Raw genomic sequence first — 16,341 nt, forward strand, 5'->3', positions numbered from 1 at the left:
TGCCCACAGCCTGGTCCCCCAGGTGCTGTTCTGAGCCCTTTTCATGCAATAACTGTATTAGTCTGTTCTCATGCTGCTAATAGACATATCTGAGACTGGGTAATTTATAAAGAAAAGGAGGTTTAAGGGACTCGGTTTCACATGGCTGGGGAGGCCTCGCTATAATGACAGAAGGCGAAGAAAGGTACATCTTACAGGGCAGCAGGCAAGAGGTCATGAGCAGGAGAACTCCCCTTTATAAAACCATCAGATCTCATCAGACTTACTTGCTTTCACGAGAACAGCATGGGAAAAACCATCCCCATGATTCAATTACCTTGCGCAACACAGGGGGATTATTTCAATTCAAGGTGCGATATGGGTGCTGACACAGGGATGTGTGTCACCCTGGGATGCAGATGTGGTGAGTCCTCATTTTACCAATGAGAACACTGAGGCACAGACAAGGTCGGTAATTTGTCCAAGGCCACACAGTTTTTAAAGAGCAGAGCTGGGGCTGGGCACCACGGTTCTGGCTCCTGTCCCAAACATTGCGCTAAGGAGGAAACTACTAGCACCACAGAGTACGTGGTGGGTGGTGGTGATGATGCAGAGATGTGAGCTGGAGGACTCATCCTCAGGGACCAGCAGCCAGGGTGAGGGGCAGGTTCAGGGACTCTCGACCTCAGTATTTCATGAACCACTAGAAATTTTAAAAAGTAAACATTCTACTGTGATAGAGTTACACAAGGACATTTACAGAAACATCAAATAGTGTACTCCCAATATTTTATAAAAAGAGAACTTTTTTTTTTTAAGAGAGAGTTTCGCTGGCCGGGCGCAGTGGCTCAAGCCTGTAATCCCAGCACTTTGGGAGGCCGAGACAGGTGGATCACGAGGTCAAAAGATCGAGACCATCCTGGTCAACATGGTGAAACCCCGTCTCTACCAAAAATACAAAAAATTAGCTGGGCGTGGTGGCGCGTGCCTGTAATCCCAGCTACTCAGGAGGCTGAGGCAGGAGAATTGCCTGAATCCAGGAGGCGGAGGTTGCTGTGAGCCGAGATCGCACCATTGCACTCCAGCCTGGGTAACGAGAGCGAAACTCCGTCTCAAAAAAAAAAAAAAAAAAAAAAAGAGTTTCGCTCTCGTTACCCAGGCTGGAGTGCAATGACGCGATCTCGGCTCACCGCAACCTCCGCCTCCTGGGTTCAGGCAATTCTCCTGCCTCAGCCTCCTGAGTAGCTGGGATTACAGGCACGCACCACCACGCCCAGCTAATTTTTTGTATTTTTAGTAGAGACGGGGTTTCACCATGTTGACCAGGATGGTCTCGATCTCCTGACCTCGTGATCCACCCGCCTCGGCCTCCCAAAGTGCTGGGATTACAGGCTTGAGCCACCTCGCCCGGCCTGAGAACTTCTAATTAAAAAAAAAAAAACAAAAAAACCCACAAAGGACAGCTTCATAGATGAAGATTTATCTTCTAAACCGAGTAAGTTTAGGTTCATTCAGACCAAAATACAGTAGTCGTATATTTTCTTGACTTTGCTCAGAACATCGTGAAGCCTTTTCAGACTTTGGGAGAGACTGCTCCTCTCAGGGACAGGTAATTCCTAGGGTAACAAACTCTCCTGGAAACAAGCACATGCCTTTCAATGTGCAATCCACCTAATCTCAAACCATACCCTCAACCACTTCCTTAGCAAACTCTCATATACCAAGTATTTCCCCTGCCCTAAATCAACCCAGGGCCAGGTGCCAGACAACTAGAGATAGTCCCTATCCCCCAAACCTCACTGAAATTACTCAAATTAGCCAGCCCTAAACTGTTTACCATGCCCTGGCTTGCTTTTCCAGAAGACACCCCACTATGAAGGGAAAACTCTAATCATGTTTTTCCTTTACAGCCACACCGTGACAACAATCAATACAGAACAAGACTTCTTCTATGACCAAATGTGTGTGGGTTTTTCCCCAGACTCCAAGCAGCGGACACCAATGTGGGGTGAGTGTCCTCTAACTCTGTTCCCATACAATCCACCCAGAGATAGCTTCAGATCCCACAGGCTGCGGGCTGAGTCTACAAGACTGCCCCACCCTACATACCTGTCCAAAGTCCAGGCCTCCAAAATGTCTGATTGATGGGCTTTGAGTTAGGGTTCCCGAGACCCCCTTTGGGTTCAATTAATTTGCTGGAGCAGCTTATGAACTGAAGGAAACACTCATGTTTACCAGTGTATTATAAAGGAAATGCAAAGGATACAGATGAAGCGACTCCTAGGGCGAGATGTGGGTGAAAGGGCACAGAGCTTCCATGCCCTTCCTGGGGGGACCACCTGGAAGCTCACTGAACTGTGACTTCTTACACAGTCTCACTCTGTTGCCAGGCTGGAGTGTAGTGGCGCCATCTCTGCTCACTGCAACCTCTAGCTCCCTGGTTTAAGTGATTTTCCTGCCTCCTGCCTCAGTCTCTCAACTAGCTGGGATTACAGGCATGCACCACCATGCCCAGCTAACGTTTTTATTTTCAGTAGAGATGGGATTTCACCTTGTTGGCCAGGATGGTTTCCATCCCATGACCTCATGATCCACCCACTTTGGCCTCCCAAAGTGCTGGGATTACAGGTGTAAGCCACCGTGCCCAGCCAACTGTGACCTCTTGAGTCTTTATGGAAACTTCGTAACGGCAGCATTCCTTCCCCAGGGTCTAGGGTTGGGCCCACTCATAAGACCCACAATCAGAAAGGTGGAGGAACGTTAGAGTGAAAGGAAGGCAGGAAAAGGTCAGAGGCCTGCCCTCAAGGCCTAACGCACCCAACGTTTTAACAAAAGGGCTATGGTGATTATGAACCAGGAACGGTGGACAAAACCCAGCATGTTTCATAAGACCCCTTCATTCTCCCCTTCCACGCCCATAAGATCAATGAGATTATGCACATAACAAAAGTATTTGGAGTCCAGAGCTCGGGGCCAATGCTTGGGTCCGGGGGACCAACACTGTAAACTCTACTCTTGTGTCTTTATTTCCTTTTCGCAATTCCTCGTCACCACCAGGACTAAGGGCACTGACATACAGGGTTAGGACTGGTACCCAAAGTGAAGAAGCTCAGTAGACTGTTGCTGCTTTCTATCCCTTAGCCAGGATGTCTCTGAGAAAGGATGGGACCCAAAGAATAACACACTTGGTCAAACTTCATGCAGTCAACTTGGCACCAAATGCCCCATCTTCAAATTTACTGCAAACTACTGACTGCCTAAAAATTGTCCCTTTCCAGGTAAATAATTCTAAGAATCTCTTCCCTCACTGAAAAAAACAAATCAAAATCACACGTCTACCCAACCAAGGCCACAGTACAAAGCCTTGCCAGGACACTCTTTATTCTCTTTGGAGTTACAGACATTACTGATAATAACCAAGGCACACATTTCACTTCTCAGAATAAACAATGCCAGACTCTAGAAAGATGCAGGCAATAACACTTTTATATTCTTTTTTTTTTTTTTTTTTTTTTTTGAGACGGAGTTTCGCTCTTGTTACCCAGGCTGGAGTGCAATGGCGCGATCTCGGCTCACCGCAACCTCCGCCGCCTGGGTTCAGGCAATTCTCCTGCCTCAGCCTCCTGAGTAGCTGGGATTACAGGCACGCGCCACCATGCCCAGCTAATTTTTTGTATTTTTAGTAGAGACGGGGTTTCACCATGTTGACCAGGATGGTCTCGATCTCTTGACCTCGTGATCCGCCCGCCTCCGCCTCCCAAAGTGCTGGGATTACAGGCTTGAGCCACCGCGCCCGGCCCAACACTTTTATATTCTTAACAGGATTTGTCTTTCAACAGCATTAACCTCTCTCTATTGTCACCCAGACACTTCTATAAATTGAAATTCTTTGAGTACATAGAACAAAGTTGTGTGAGAATTAAATGAGTGGAGTATGGACAGTGCCTGGAACAGGCCTGACACCCAGCTGGTGCTCTGGGGGCCTGGAATGTGACTATTAACTGCTTTTCTTTTTTTTTTTCTTGAGACAGAGTTTCGCTGTTGTTACCCAGGCTAGAGTGCAATGGCGCGATCTCGGCTCACAGCAACCTCCGCCTCCTGGTTTCAGGCAATTCTCCTGCCTCAGCCTCCTGAGTAGCTGGGATTACAGGCACACATCACCACGCCCAGCTAATGTTTTGTATTTTTAGTAGAGACGGGGTTTCACCATGTCGACCAGGATGGTCTCGATCTCTTGACCTCATGATCCACCCGCCTCGGCCTCTCAAAGTGCTGGGATTACAGGCTTGAGCCACCGCGCCCAGCAACTGCTTTTCTTAAAAGTGATCCACTTTTTATTTTTCTTAGATTTCTTTAGAAAGGGAATCCTCATCACTCTGTTAAGTGGAAAACCCTAGAGCCATTTGCCTTGATGGCAGGTCACCATGAAAATGCAGCAATAAATCAAAACAATGCAGCCTATTCAGGGCTGTGAGCTTAAGGCTGTCCCGCTGTGGAAAAATGGAAATTACCAACAGTTTGCAGGATGTTAAGACTCTGTACTAAGCCAAACCAGACTTTCCCTCAAACACTCAAGAGGAAGGAAGAGAAGAAATAAAAGAACGGCTTCCTTGGGTGTTTCTCAGTGCCAGCTGATGAAGTGTCCAAGCACTCTCTGAAAAAGCTTCTCAACCTCAGCACAAATGACATTTAGGTCCAGATAGCTTTTTGTTTGAGGGAGAAGGAACCGGAAGAGACAGGGTCTGTCCTGTGCATTTTAAGAATGTTTGGTCACATTGCAGGTCTCTACTCACTAGATGTCAATGTCATCATCCCAGTTTTAAAAACCAAAATGTCTCCGCACGTTGCCCAGTGTCCACTGAAGCTCAACATCGTCCCTGCTTGAGAACCACTAGCTTAGAAAGACATAAATAAGGTAAAGGGAGGAGAGTGAGATGAGAAAGGGGTCTCCCCAAGATTCAGTGGTCAGGGAAGAGCTGGGTGAGCAGGCAATGATGGTGCTGAGGAGGGGCAGCCATGCAAAATGCTGAATTACTCTGAGCACACTCATCAAAGAAATGCAATGGCCTGAGGTGAGTGAGCACTTGGGGAAATAGTAAGAAGCCTAGAAAGGCTGTAGCAGAGTGAGCTCAGGATGAAAAGACGTGAAGGTGATTAAAGAGATCAGTAGAGTTTTAAATAACTTTTTATTTTTAAAAAATTTCATTACAAACTACCTAAACCTAAAATATTTTTTGTTTTTATTTTTTATTCATTTGAGATACAGTTTCACTCCGTCATCCAGACTGGAGTGCAGTGGTGTGATCTTGGTTCACTGCAATCTCCACCTCCCAGGTTCAAGGGATTATTCTCTCCAGCCTCCTGAGTAGCTGGGATTACAGGCGGGCACCACAGCACCCAGCTAATTTTTGTATTTTCAGTAGAGATGGGGTTTCGCCATGTTGGCCAGGCTGGTCTCAAACTCCTGGCCTCAGGTGATCCACCTGTCTCAGCCTCCCAAAGTGCACCTGGCCCCTATAACATTTTTCTAACTTCACTTTCTCTCTTCTTATTAACACAGAATGTCATTCCAGTTCCCTAGGGCAAGTCTTACCCTAAACTGTTTAAAGAATTGCCTGGATTTAAACTCTCCTTTCCTCCAAGCTAAATGGAGTATGGCATACCTCACGGAGACCAGAAAAATAGACAAGGAATCCACGGGGTCACAGAGAGAAAAGCCCGGGTGGTATGATGGTTAACACTGAGTGTCAACTTGATTGAAGGATACATTGTTGGTCGTGTGTTTGTGAGGCTGTTGCCAAACGAGATTAACATTTGAGTCAGTGGGCTGTGAAAGGCAGACCCACCCTTAATTTGGGTGGGCACAATGTGATCAGCTGCCAGCATAGCCAGAATATAAAGCAGGCAGAAAAAATGTGACAAGACTAGGCTGGTTTAGCTTCCACTTTTTTTTTTTTTTTTTTTTTAAAGATGGGGTTTCACCATGATGGCCAGGCTGGTCTTGAACTCCTGACCTCAGGTGATCCACCCACCTCAGCTTCCCAAAGTGCTGGGATTACAGGTGTGAGCCACTGCGCCTGGCCTTAGCCTATGCCATTCTCTCGTGCTGGATGCTTCCTAGCCTCCAGCATCAGACTCTAAGCTCTTCAGCTTCGGGACTTGGACTGGCTTCTTTGCTCCTCAGGTTGCAGACGGTCTACTGTGGGATCTTGTGATAGTATGACTCAACACGCCTTAATAAACTCCCTTTATATATCTATCTATCCTATTAGTTCTGCCTCTCTAGAGAACTCTGACTGATTTTGGTACCAGGAGTGGTTCTAGAAGAACAGAATATTAAGGATGGAGTTCTTTTGTTGGTTTTGGGGTTTCTGGAGTTGGCCGCCTAATATGATTAGACCCCAAAATACTAACGATTCTAACAGTATGCAGAACACTGATAGTCCTTGGAGTAAACTGTTTAGAGAGTTATGCAAAATAAATGAATTTGACACTCCTGATTCATAGCTCAAAAGAGGGAAGGAGTTTAGTGACTCTATGTAACACCTTTGACTGTATGTGGAGAACCAATGAACATAATGAAGTTGGTTGGTTGCTCCTAAGTTCACTGGAAGAAGTGATGAAATAAAATGATAAACTCAGGGGTCTTTCCTCTCGGAAGTCCTCTCTCTCTCTCTCACTAGAGACAGAGCCATTTTCCTTACTCTTCTGACTCTTAAACCTCCACTCCCGCCTCCCCCAAAAAAGAAAAAAAATGATGAACTCAGGGATTCTAACTCTTGGCTTCAGGAGCAGATATTGAGCCTCAAATCTGCTAGATTGTCCTGAGTGAGTCTTAGGTCCTGTACAGAAAGAGCTGAAATTGTGGAAAAACAGACACAAGCTCTGTCATGTGGGTGGCTGACCTGCAATGAAACATGCACAGCCTCACCAGGTGTCTACAGTTAAAGTGAGGGCATTAAAAAATAATAATAAAATAAAAATAAATAAATAAAGTGAGGGCATTGATAAGAAAAGGATGGGACCCTGAAACTTGGAATGGGGACGTGTGGGAGGACCCTGATAAAGCTGGGGATGCTGCTGGGGATAAACTCTGATGAACCTTTTTTGCCAGAAGAAACAGCTCTCCCATCCCCATGCGGCCACCAGCCTTCCCACCTTTGTCTGAGGAGAGAAACCCTGTGCTGCCTGAGGCAACAGTGATCGCTTCCCCTGAGGCAGTCGCTAGGCAAGATAATGTTGATTCTCCTCAGGAGCCACCTGCAACATCTTTGTTTGCTTCTAGACCTAACTACAGTTCCTATAACTAAAGAACCTTACCCCACAGAGGTAAGGTTCAGAGTGTGATTCATGGGGAGGTGACCTACACTCAAATAGAATTGCTTGAGTATTCCAATTTATGTAAGCAGAAATCTGGAGAACAGGCATGGGAATGAATGTTAAGGGTGTGGGACAATGCTTGAAAGAACACACACATAGATCAGGCTGAATTTACTGATCTGGGCCCACTAAGTAGGGATCCTGCATCTAATGTTGCAGCTCGGGGAGTTAAAGGTTCAAATAGTTTATTTCCTTGGCTAGCTGAAATACAGATTAAAAGATGGCCCACTGTGGGCAAGCCAGAAACGCTTCAACTCCCTTGGTTTAATGTAGAGGAAGGCATCCAAAGGCTTAGGGAGATTGGGATGGTGGAGCGGGTTATTCGCTTTAGATCTACTCACCCCAGCTTGGAGGGCCCAGAAGATACACCCTTCACCAGTGATTTGCAAAGCAGCACCTGCATCTTTGAAGAGCCCTGTAATTGCTCTTCTCTGTATGTTAGATCTAGCAGAGGGAAGCAAAGCCACTCATCTACAAAAATTTAAATACAATGAAAATAACTGGATTCCAAGGTGGCAGGGGCCAAGTGGCAGCACTCAACCAACAAAGGCAAGGTGGGTATAGCTACCATAATGGACAGCAGAGGCAAAGCAGCAATCAGAATAGTCTGACTCATGTAGAGTTCTGGCACTGGCTAACTAATCACAGTGTTCCCAGAAGTGAAACTGATAGGAAGCCTACTGCATTCCTACTTAATTTATGTAAGCAGAAAACTTCCAGGTCAAATGGACAAAAAACTAATTTGAATTACAAAAGCAGAGAATCATGGCCCCTCAATCAATTTCCAGACTTGGGCCAGTTTATAGACCCAGAACCCCTTGAATGAAGGGGAGGTCAGGTCCCCTGAGGAAGGACCCCACTATACTACTGACACTTTGTGCTGTTAATCTTTCTCCCATCCTTCCCCAAGACCTCTGGCTTTCTACCAGGGCAACTGTGCACTGGGGAAAGGGAAATGATCAGACATTTCAGGGACTACTGGACACTGGGATTGAGCTGATGTTGATTCCAGGTGGTCCTCAAATTAAAGTAGGGGCTTATGGAGGTCAGGAGTTTTAGCTCAGGTCCGACTTACAGTGGGTCCAGTGGGTCCCCAGACTCCAACTGTGGTCATTTCCCCAGTGCCAGAATGCATATTTGGCATAGACAAACCTAGCAGCCGGCAGAACCCCCACACTGGCTCGGACTGGTAGGGTGAGGGCAACTATGGTAGGAAAGTCCAAATGGAAGCCATTAGAGCTGCCTCTAGAAAAACAGTAAATCAAAACCACTATCACATGCCTGGAGGAAATGCGATTAGTGCCACCATCAAAGACTTTAAAGACGCAGGGATGGTGACTCTTACCACATCCCCATTCAACTCTCCCATTCGGCCTGTGCAGAAGACAGATGGATCTTGGAGAATGACAGGGGATCGTTGTAGCTTAACCTAGTGATGATTCCAACCGCAGCTGCTGTCCCAGATGTGGCTTCACTGCTTGAGCAAACCACCATGTCTCCTGGTACCTGGTGTGCAGCCGCTGACTTGGCAAGTGCCTTTTTCTACATTCCTGTCCCACCAGAAGCAGTATGCCCTCAGCTGGCAAGGCCAGCAATATACCTATACCGTCCTACCTCAGGGGCATATCAACCTCCATCCTTGTGTCATAATCTTAGTCAGAGATAACTTGATTGCTTTTTGCTTCCACAAGATATCACACTGGTTCATTACATTAATGACATTAAGCTGACTGGATTCAGTGAGCAAGAAGTAGCAAACACACTGGACTACTCGTCAGACATTTGCGTGCCAGGGGATGGGAAATAAATCTAACTAAAAATCAAGGACCTTAGCTGGGCATGGTGACGCGTGCCTGTAATCCCAGCTACTCAGGAGGCTGAGGCGGGAGAATTGCCTGAACCCAGGAGGCGGAGGTTGCGGTGAGCCGAGATCGCGCCATTGCACTCCAGCCTGGGTAACAAGAGTGAAACTCCGTCTAAAAAAAAAAAAAAAAAAAAAAAAAAAAAAAAAAAAATCAAGGACCTTCTACCTCAGCACAATTTCTAAGGGTTCAATGGTGTGTGGCCTGCTGAGATATGCCTTCCAAGGTGAAGAACAAATTGCTGCATTTGGTCCTTTCTATAATCAAGAAAGAGGCGAAACATCTAGTGGCCCTATTTGGATTTTGGAGGCAATACATTCCTCATTTGGGTATGTTACTCTGGCACATTTATCGAGAGATCTGAAAGGCTGCCAGTTTTCAGTAGGGTCCAGCACAGGAGAAGGTTCTGTGACAGGTCCAGGCTGCTGTGCAAGCTGCTCTGCCACTTGGGCCAAACAACCCAGCAGATCCAATGGTGCTTGGGGTATCAGTGGCAGGTAGGGATGCTGTTTGGAGCCTTTGGCAGGCCCACAGGCGAATCACAGCAGAGGCCTCCAGGATTCTGGAGCAAGGCCCTGCCAGCTTCTGCAGATAACTACTCTCCGTTTGAGAGACAGCTCTTGGCCTGTTACAATATGGGTCATCAAGTCACCATGTGACCTGAACTGCCTATCATGAGTTGGGTGCTTTCTAGCCCAGCTAGCCATAAAGTGGGTCATGCACAGCAGCATTCCATCAACAGATGAAAGTGGTGTTATATGTGACTGAGCTTGAGCAGGTCCTAAAGGCACAAGTTACATGAGGCACTGGCTCAAATGCCCATGGACTACATTCCTGCCACCCTGCCTTCCCTCCCCGAGCCTGCACCAATGATCAGTTGGGGGGTTCCTATGATCAATTGACAGGGAAAGAAAAGACGAGGGCATGGTTCACAGATGGTTCTGCATTATATGCAGGCACCATCTCAAAGTGGACAGCTGCAGCACTTCAGCCCCTTTCTAGGACATCCCTGAAGGGCAGCGCTGAAGGGAAATCTTCCCAGTGGGCAGAACTTCAAGCAGTGCACCCGACTGGTGTACTTTGCACAGAAGGAGAAATGGTCAGATGTGCGATTATATACTGTTTCATGGGCTGTGGCCAATGATTTGGCTGGATGGTAAGGGACCTGGAAGAAGCATGATTGGAAAGTTGGTGACAAAGAAATCTGGGAAGAGGGACGTGGATGGACCTCTCTGGGTGGCCAAAAACTGTGAGGATATTTGTATTTCCTTTGAGTGCTCAGCAACAGATGGCCTCAGGAGAGGAGGATTTTAATAATTAAGTGGATAGGATGACCCATTCTGTGGACACCACTCAGCCTCTTTCTCCAGCCACCCTGGTCATTACCCAATGGGCCCATGAACAAAATGGCCACAGTGGCCGGGACTGAGATTATGAAGGGGCTCAGCAACATGGACTTCCACTCACCAAGGTTGACCTGGCTGTGGCCACTGCTGAGTGCCCAATCTGCCAGCAACGGGGACCAGCCCCTCAATAGGGCACCATTCCTCAGGGTGATTAGCCAGCTACCTGGCAGCAGGCCGATTACACTGGACCTCCTCCATCACAGAAACGGCAGAAGTCTGTCCTCACTAGAACAGATACTTACTCTGGATATGGGTTTGCCTATCCTGCCCACAATGCTTCTGCCAAGACTACCATTCGTGGACTCATAGAATGCCTTAGCCACCATCGGTATTCCACATAGTATTGTCTCTAACCAAGGCACTCACTTTATGGCTAAGGAAGTGCAGCAGTGGGCTCATGCTCACAGAATTCACTGGATGGAATGGTGGAATGGCCTTTTGAAGTCACAATTACAACATCAACTAGTTGACAATACTTTGCAGGGCTGGGGCAAAGTTCTCCAGTAGGCCATGTATGCTCTCAGTTAGCATCCAATATATGGTGCTGTTTTCCCATAGCCAGGATTCATGCCCTGTGATTAAGGTCAATGGCAAATCACAACAGCTGAATTCCGGCAAGACTAAAAATGGTCCAGACTCTTCAGCAATGAAGGTCTGGGTCACTCTACCAGGAAAAAACAAAACACAACCTGCTGAGGTGCTTGCTGACAGTAAAGTGAATACAGAATGGGTAAGAGAAGAAGGTAGTCATCAATACCAATTACGACCACATGGCCAGTTGCAGAAATGAGGACTACAATTGCCGTATTTCCTCCTTCTTTTGTTAAAAACATGCTTGTGATGTATACACTTGTACTAAGAAAGTATCTGCATTTTATTTCATTTATCATGCAATATAAGATTTATTGACTTCATATAAGCATGTAAGTATTGTTACCTTTATGTAACAGCACTTAGGTTGAAGATTGGTGTGTTTCCAGTTGTATGAAGAATAGCTGTATTACGTTAGGCATAATTATGACCTTATTATTGTCTTTATTTGAAGATTATGTATGATCTCAGGAGATGTGTATGGGTTCAAGTTGACAAGGTATGGACTTGATGGTTAACATCGTGTCAACTTGATTGGACTAAAGGATGCAATGTATCGATCCTGGGTGTGTTGGTTGCCAAAGGAGATTAACATTTGAGTCAGTAGGCTGGAAAGGCAGATCCACCTTTAATCTGGGTGGGCACCATCTAATCAGCTGCCAGCACAGTCAGAATATAAACATGAAAAACATGAAAGGACTAGACCGGCTTAGCCTACCAGCCTACATCTTTCTTCCACGCTGGATGCTTCCTGCCCTCCATCATCGGACTCCAAGTTCTTCAGCTCTGGGACTCGGACTGGCTTTCTTGCTCCTCAGCTTGCAGACAACCTACGCGGGACCTTGTGATCATGTGAGTTAATACTACTCAATAAACTTCCTTTTTTATATATGTCTATTCGTTCTGTCCCTCTAGAGAACCCTGACTAATACACGTGGTCTCTCTTGTCTTCAACTCACTAAGGCAGAAAAAGCCATAGAGAATAGACAGTGACATGAGCAGACCCAGACAGAGAAGCCAGGACACCATTATGGTGGTTGTCCGTTCCTACACCAGCCCCTCATGAAGCACAGCTGAAAATTATACCTCTGGGTTCTGCAAAACACCCCACTTCCTTCTACCACCTTCTTCTCCTTTGGCTGGGAGCCAAAGAGTACTCTGTCTTTAGCCCAAAGAGATACAGGGAAACCAAAGAGGAAAAGGTGAGTATAGAAAATGACTAAAGCTGTGGGAAAGAGGCAGGGTAGGTTCCAGAGGCCTTCCTGTGTAGCCAGGCCTGGAATCAGAAGGCAAAATAAAGGAGGTGGCAGGTCCCCTGCATGGTGGAGAGGGAAGGCCTTACCCAGAGACACCAGGAGCCCACAGTTTTCCAGCATCACCTCCTGGTACAGGGTCCGCTGAGCTAGGTCCAGCTGCCCCCACTCCTCCTTGGTGAAAGTCACAGCCACATCATCAAAGGTCACAGAAACCTGAAAAGTCAAATAGAAGTAGTAGTATTGGCCTTTCAGCGGCTGAATGTGATCACATATTGTACTCCACTGGAAAAGGTTCAGAGAGATGGAGGCGTGAAACACAGAGCACCTCCTGTGGGCCTAGCTCTGTGCTAGGCTCAAGAAAGCAGGTATTATCCTCAAGCTTTGAAGATAATACCAGAGTAAAGGAGAGAAGTCTCCTATTTAAGAGCCATTAGAGAATGACACAGGACAATGGAAACAACTTGTGGATTGTGGGATACAGATACTAAGGGTTTTAAAACAATAGGGAAATGCCGGGCGCGGTGGCTCAAGCCTGTAATCCCAGCACTTTGGGAGGCCGAGGCGGGCGGATCACGAGGTCAAGAGATCGAGACCATCCTGGTCAACATTGTGAAACCCCGTCTCTACGAAAAATACAAAAAATTAGCTGGGCATGGTGGCGTGTGCCTGTAATCCCAGCTCCTCAGGAGGCTGAGGCAGGAGAATTGGCTGAACCCAGGAGGCGGAGGTTGCCGTGAGCCGAGATTGTGCCATTGCACTCCAGCCTGGGTAACAAGAGTGAAACTCCGTCTCAAAAAAAATAAATAAATAAATAAAAAATAAAAAAATAAAACAATAGGGAAATGAGGAAATGGTAATAATAGCAATTATGGTTACAACAGCAATACCTGAGTCTCACTGGTCCAGCTAGGTGCCTGCCCCATGTTGAAAGCTTCACATCCTGTGTTAAAGTGACTAGAAGCCCCCAGCTCCAAACACGTGAAACTGACACTTGACAGCTGTTACCTCAAAGACATCATTTCATTTCTCTGAGCCTTGATTTCTGGATCAATACAATAATACTTCCCACTAGTAACAGTTGTTAAATTTAAAGAGAAATTATCCAATGCTCAGTGTGCTTTGGGATTTTTATTAATCTTTCCACAGCCCCTGCAATCAACACCATCATTGCCTTCACAGTCAGTGACTTGATGTGAAGGAAGCACTATCAATTCACCCTGTCACACATCTCACTACCACAGCTTGGATCTAAACATGGGGTTACTATGATTCATGGTCTAATAGTGTAACTCCAACGCTTCATCAAAGCAAACTAATGCAATGAAGTTATAAAGCATTTCCACTCATTTCTGCCTTTAAACCCATTTCAGTTAGCCCTGAAAACCTATCTGTGGGCCAGGTATGATGGCTCAGGCCTGTAATTCCAGCACTTTGGGAGGTTGAGATTGGTGGATCACTTGAGTCCAGGGCTCTGATACCAGCATGGCCAATATGATGAAACCGCATCTCTACTAAAAATACAAAAATTCGCCAGGTGTGGTGGTACATGCCTATAATCCCAATTACTTGGGAAGCTGAGACAGGAGAATTGCTTGAACCCGGGAGGCAGAGACTACACTGAAGCAAGATTGCGCCACTGCACTCCAGCCTGAGCGACAGCGAGAGACCCTGTCTCAAAACAAAACAAAACGGAAAAGCTATCTGTGAACACGGGCAAAGAAAGCATAGCATTCCTCACCGACCCCACATGAGAGGCACTGGAGGGGTTTGCATCTGCTTGGAGAACGACAGGCCCCAGACCAGCTTCCCATGCCCTCTGGGCTCTCCCTGGGTCTCCCAACCCACTCTGCCCACCTCAGCCCCGCCCCAGGAAGTTCCGACATAACTTCTCTCTTGACGCCAGCATACTCTGAGCCCACGGAACACGAGTGGCCAAGGATAATGCAGGCTGTAGCCACGACAATAAGAGCCTCTGACTGGCCACAATGTCTGTATTAGCTGCGAACGGGTGGAACATCCAGGAAAAGACCACACACTCTTTCCCTCCTTGTCTCAGCAGCCGCAGAAAACCAGGGCAAGCTCACAGGCCTTCCTGGGCCTCCTGGAACACACAATACACCTGGTCTCTGTCCACGCACCTCGGTCGGTCTGCTGCTGGCCTGCCCTCCGCTTCCCCACTCAGATCCCCAATTTCCTGCTGGAATGAGACCGGGTCCACCAGAGTGGATGGATGCCCGCAGGCCCAGGAGGAAGGGAGTCCCCAGAGGAAGCATCATTCACTCGACAAGCTACGAAGCTCCGTCCAGCAGGCCCAACACCCCTCAGGACCAGGTATAAACCAAGCGACAAGCCAGCTCGACTACAGCGAAGACAAATCCAGGGGCAACCTGGGCTCCCACCCACTACGGGAACCGCCCCCGGGCTGGCAAGGGAGCGGCAACGGCGAAGCCACCATCCCTCACCTGAGCCCGGTCCGTCAGCACCGCCGCCGCCATCACGTCACCCCCCGGGCCGCAGAGCTGGGACAGAGGAGGCTCGGGCGGCTTGGCGGACCCCACCTGTGCCCGGCCCTGGCCAGCTGCCCGCGGCTTCCAGCCGCCTCCTCAGTGGCAACGGCGCTCCAGACCCAGCGCGCAGCCCCTGGAGACCGCAGGGCTGAAGGGCGGGGGAGGAGAGACCGCGGCTTGACGGCGACCCAGGAACAAGCCCGCTGAGGCTCGGTCAGGCTCGTACAAAGGTGCGGCGGGGATTCCTACTCTCCTCCCCTCCTCGGGTCCTGACTAGGGCCCCGGAAAGCGGCCCTGGCCGGGGCCCTCAGCGGCTCCAAACCGCTCCCGCCACAAGCGCAGAGAAAAATGGCGTCCGCAGCGGCGACCAACCCGGAAGTCCCGCCCCCGCCGGTGCGGGCCGCCGGAAACGTCCCCGTCCTAGGCCACCATTGGCCCAGCTCCCGCGGCAAGCTGAGTGCGCGGACTTGCAGGGGCTGTGGGTTTCCTGCTGTGTTCAGCCACGTGAGGAGCGCTTCACGGCGCAAGTCTTCCTCCCAGGGAAAGGCACTCGAGGACCCAAGGAGACGCTCCAGACCCGCCTCTTTGCGGTGGGCACAACTCGAGGGGAAGGATGGAGGCAGGGAACCGAGGGACAGGGGCTTAGCCTGCTTTCTTCTCTCGGGAAGATCGGAGCTCGGGACACAAAGACTTTGGTTCAGGTCAGGGGACAGGCTAAGGCGCAGAACCGGGTCCTCAGCTCGCCTGGCCACCGACCCTCTTTCAGATGCCTCCTCCCCGCATCATCTTCTTGGAAGCCTCAAAAAAAATAGCCTGATGACCGTCTGGAAGCCCTGCCCCGACACGTGTGCGCAAACGGCCCTCTTTGGGGCCTTCTTTGGACCAGCGCAGCCTCCACGCGATGCAGGGGATCCTGTACTTGGCCCAGAGCACACAGAAAGTGGATTTGCCCACTTCTGAGGTGGGGAGCCTGCAAGTGGAGGAGGCTTGTAGACTCAGGATGGTTAGTTTGAAATGTCTGTAAAACCACAAAGTTATCTCTGTCACAGCAATTGAACTTACTGAGTGTTGGAAGAAGGTTTGAGCATTGATACATGAATTTAGGAGTTGTTATCTTACACGGTTATTTCAAGTCATGATACCGAGTGACACCATCAAGGCAATAAATGTAGTTGGAGAAGAGAATAGACAGAGCATGAGCGGATGACCAAGTCTACATCATTAAGTGATTAATGACAATATTGCTGGAAAGGCCAGACTTTACATCTAGGTGCTTGCTGCACAGAAGGCCAATCAGTGAGACAATGAATGTTGCCAGGGATGAAGGCTTTATTCGGTGTTGCAGTTTAGGAGAATGGGA

General features: G+C 48.2%; 1 protein-coding gene across 3 annotated transcripts in view; it reads right to left on the reverse strand.

The window, feature by feature from the left end:
• ZNF264 (zinc finger protein 264) overlaps positions 1–15,340 on the reverse strand; it is a 45,878-nt gene extending 30,538 nt beyond the window's left edge. Inside the window, exons 1-2 of one of the 3 annotated variants that reach the window (XM_039466745.2) lie at positions 14,937–15,340; positions 12,561–12,687 (exon numbers count right to left, since the gene is read on the reverse strand). In XM_039466745.2, the coding sequence (XP_039322679.1) occupies positions 12,561–12,687; positions 14,937–14,969 (160 nt within the window). In that variant the 5' untranslated portion in view covers positions 14,970–15,340. The remainder of the gene's footprint in view (positions 1–12,560; positions 12,688–14,936) is intronic. The other 2 variants (XM_074385853.1, XM_003944041.4) reach the window with 2 other exon arrangements.
• Between the last annotated feature and the right edge of the window lie 1,001 nt (positions 15,341–16,341).

Source organism: Saimiri boliviensis, chromosome 14 (assembly GCF_048565385.1).
Source record: "Saimiri boliviensis isolate mSaiBol1 chromosome 14, mSaiBol1.pri, whole genome shotgun sequence".
NCBI classification, from domain to species: domain Eukaryota; kingdom Metazoa; phylum Chordata; class Mammalia; order Primates; family Cebidae; genus Saimiri; species Saimiri boliviensis.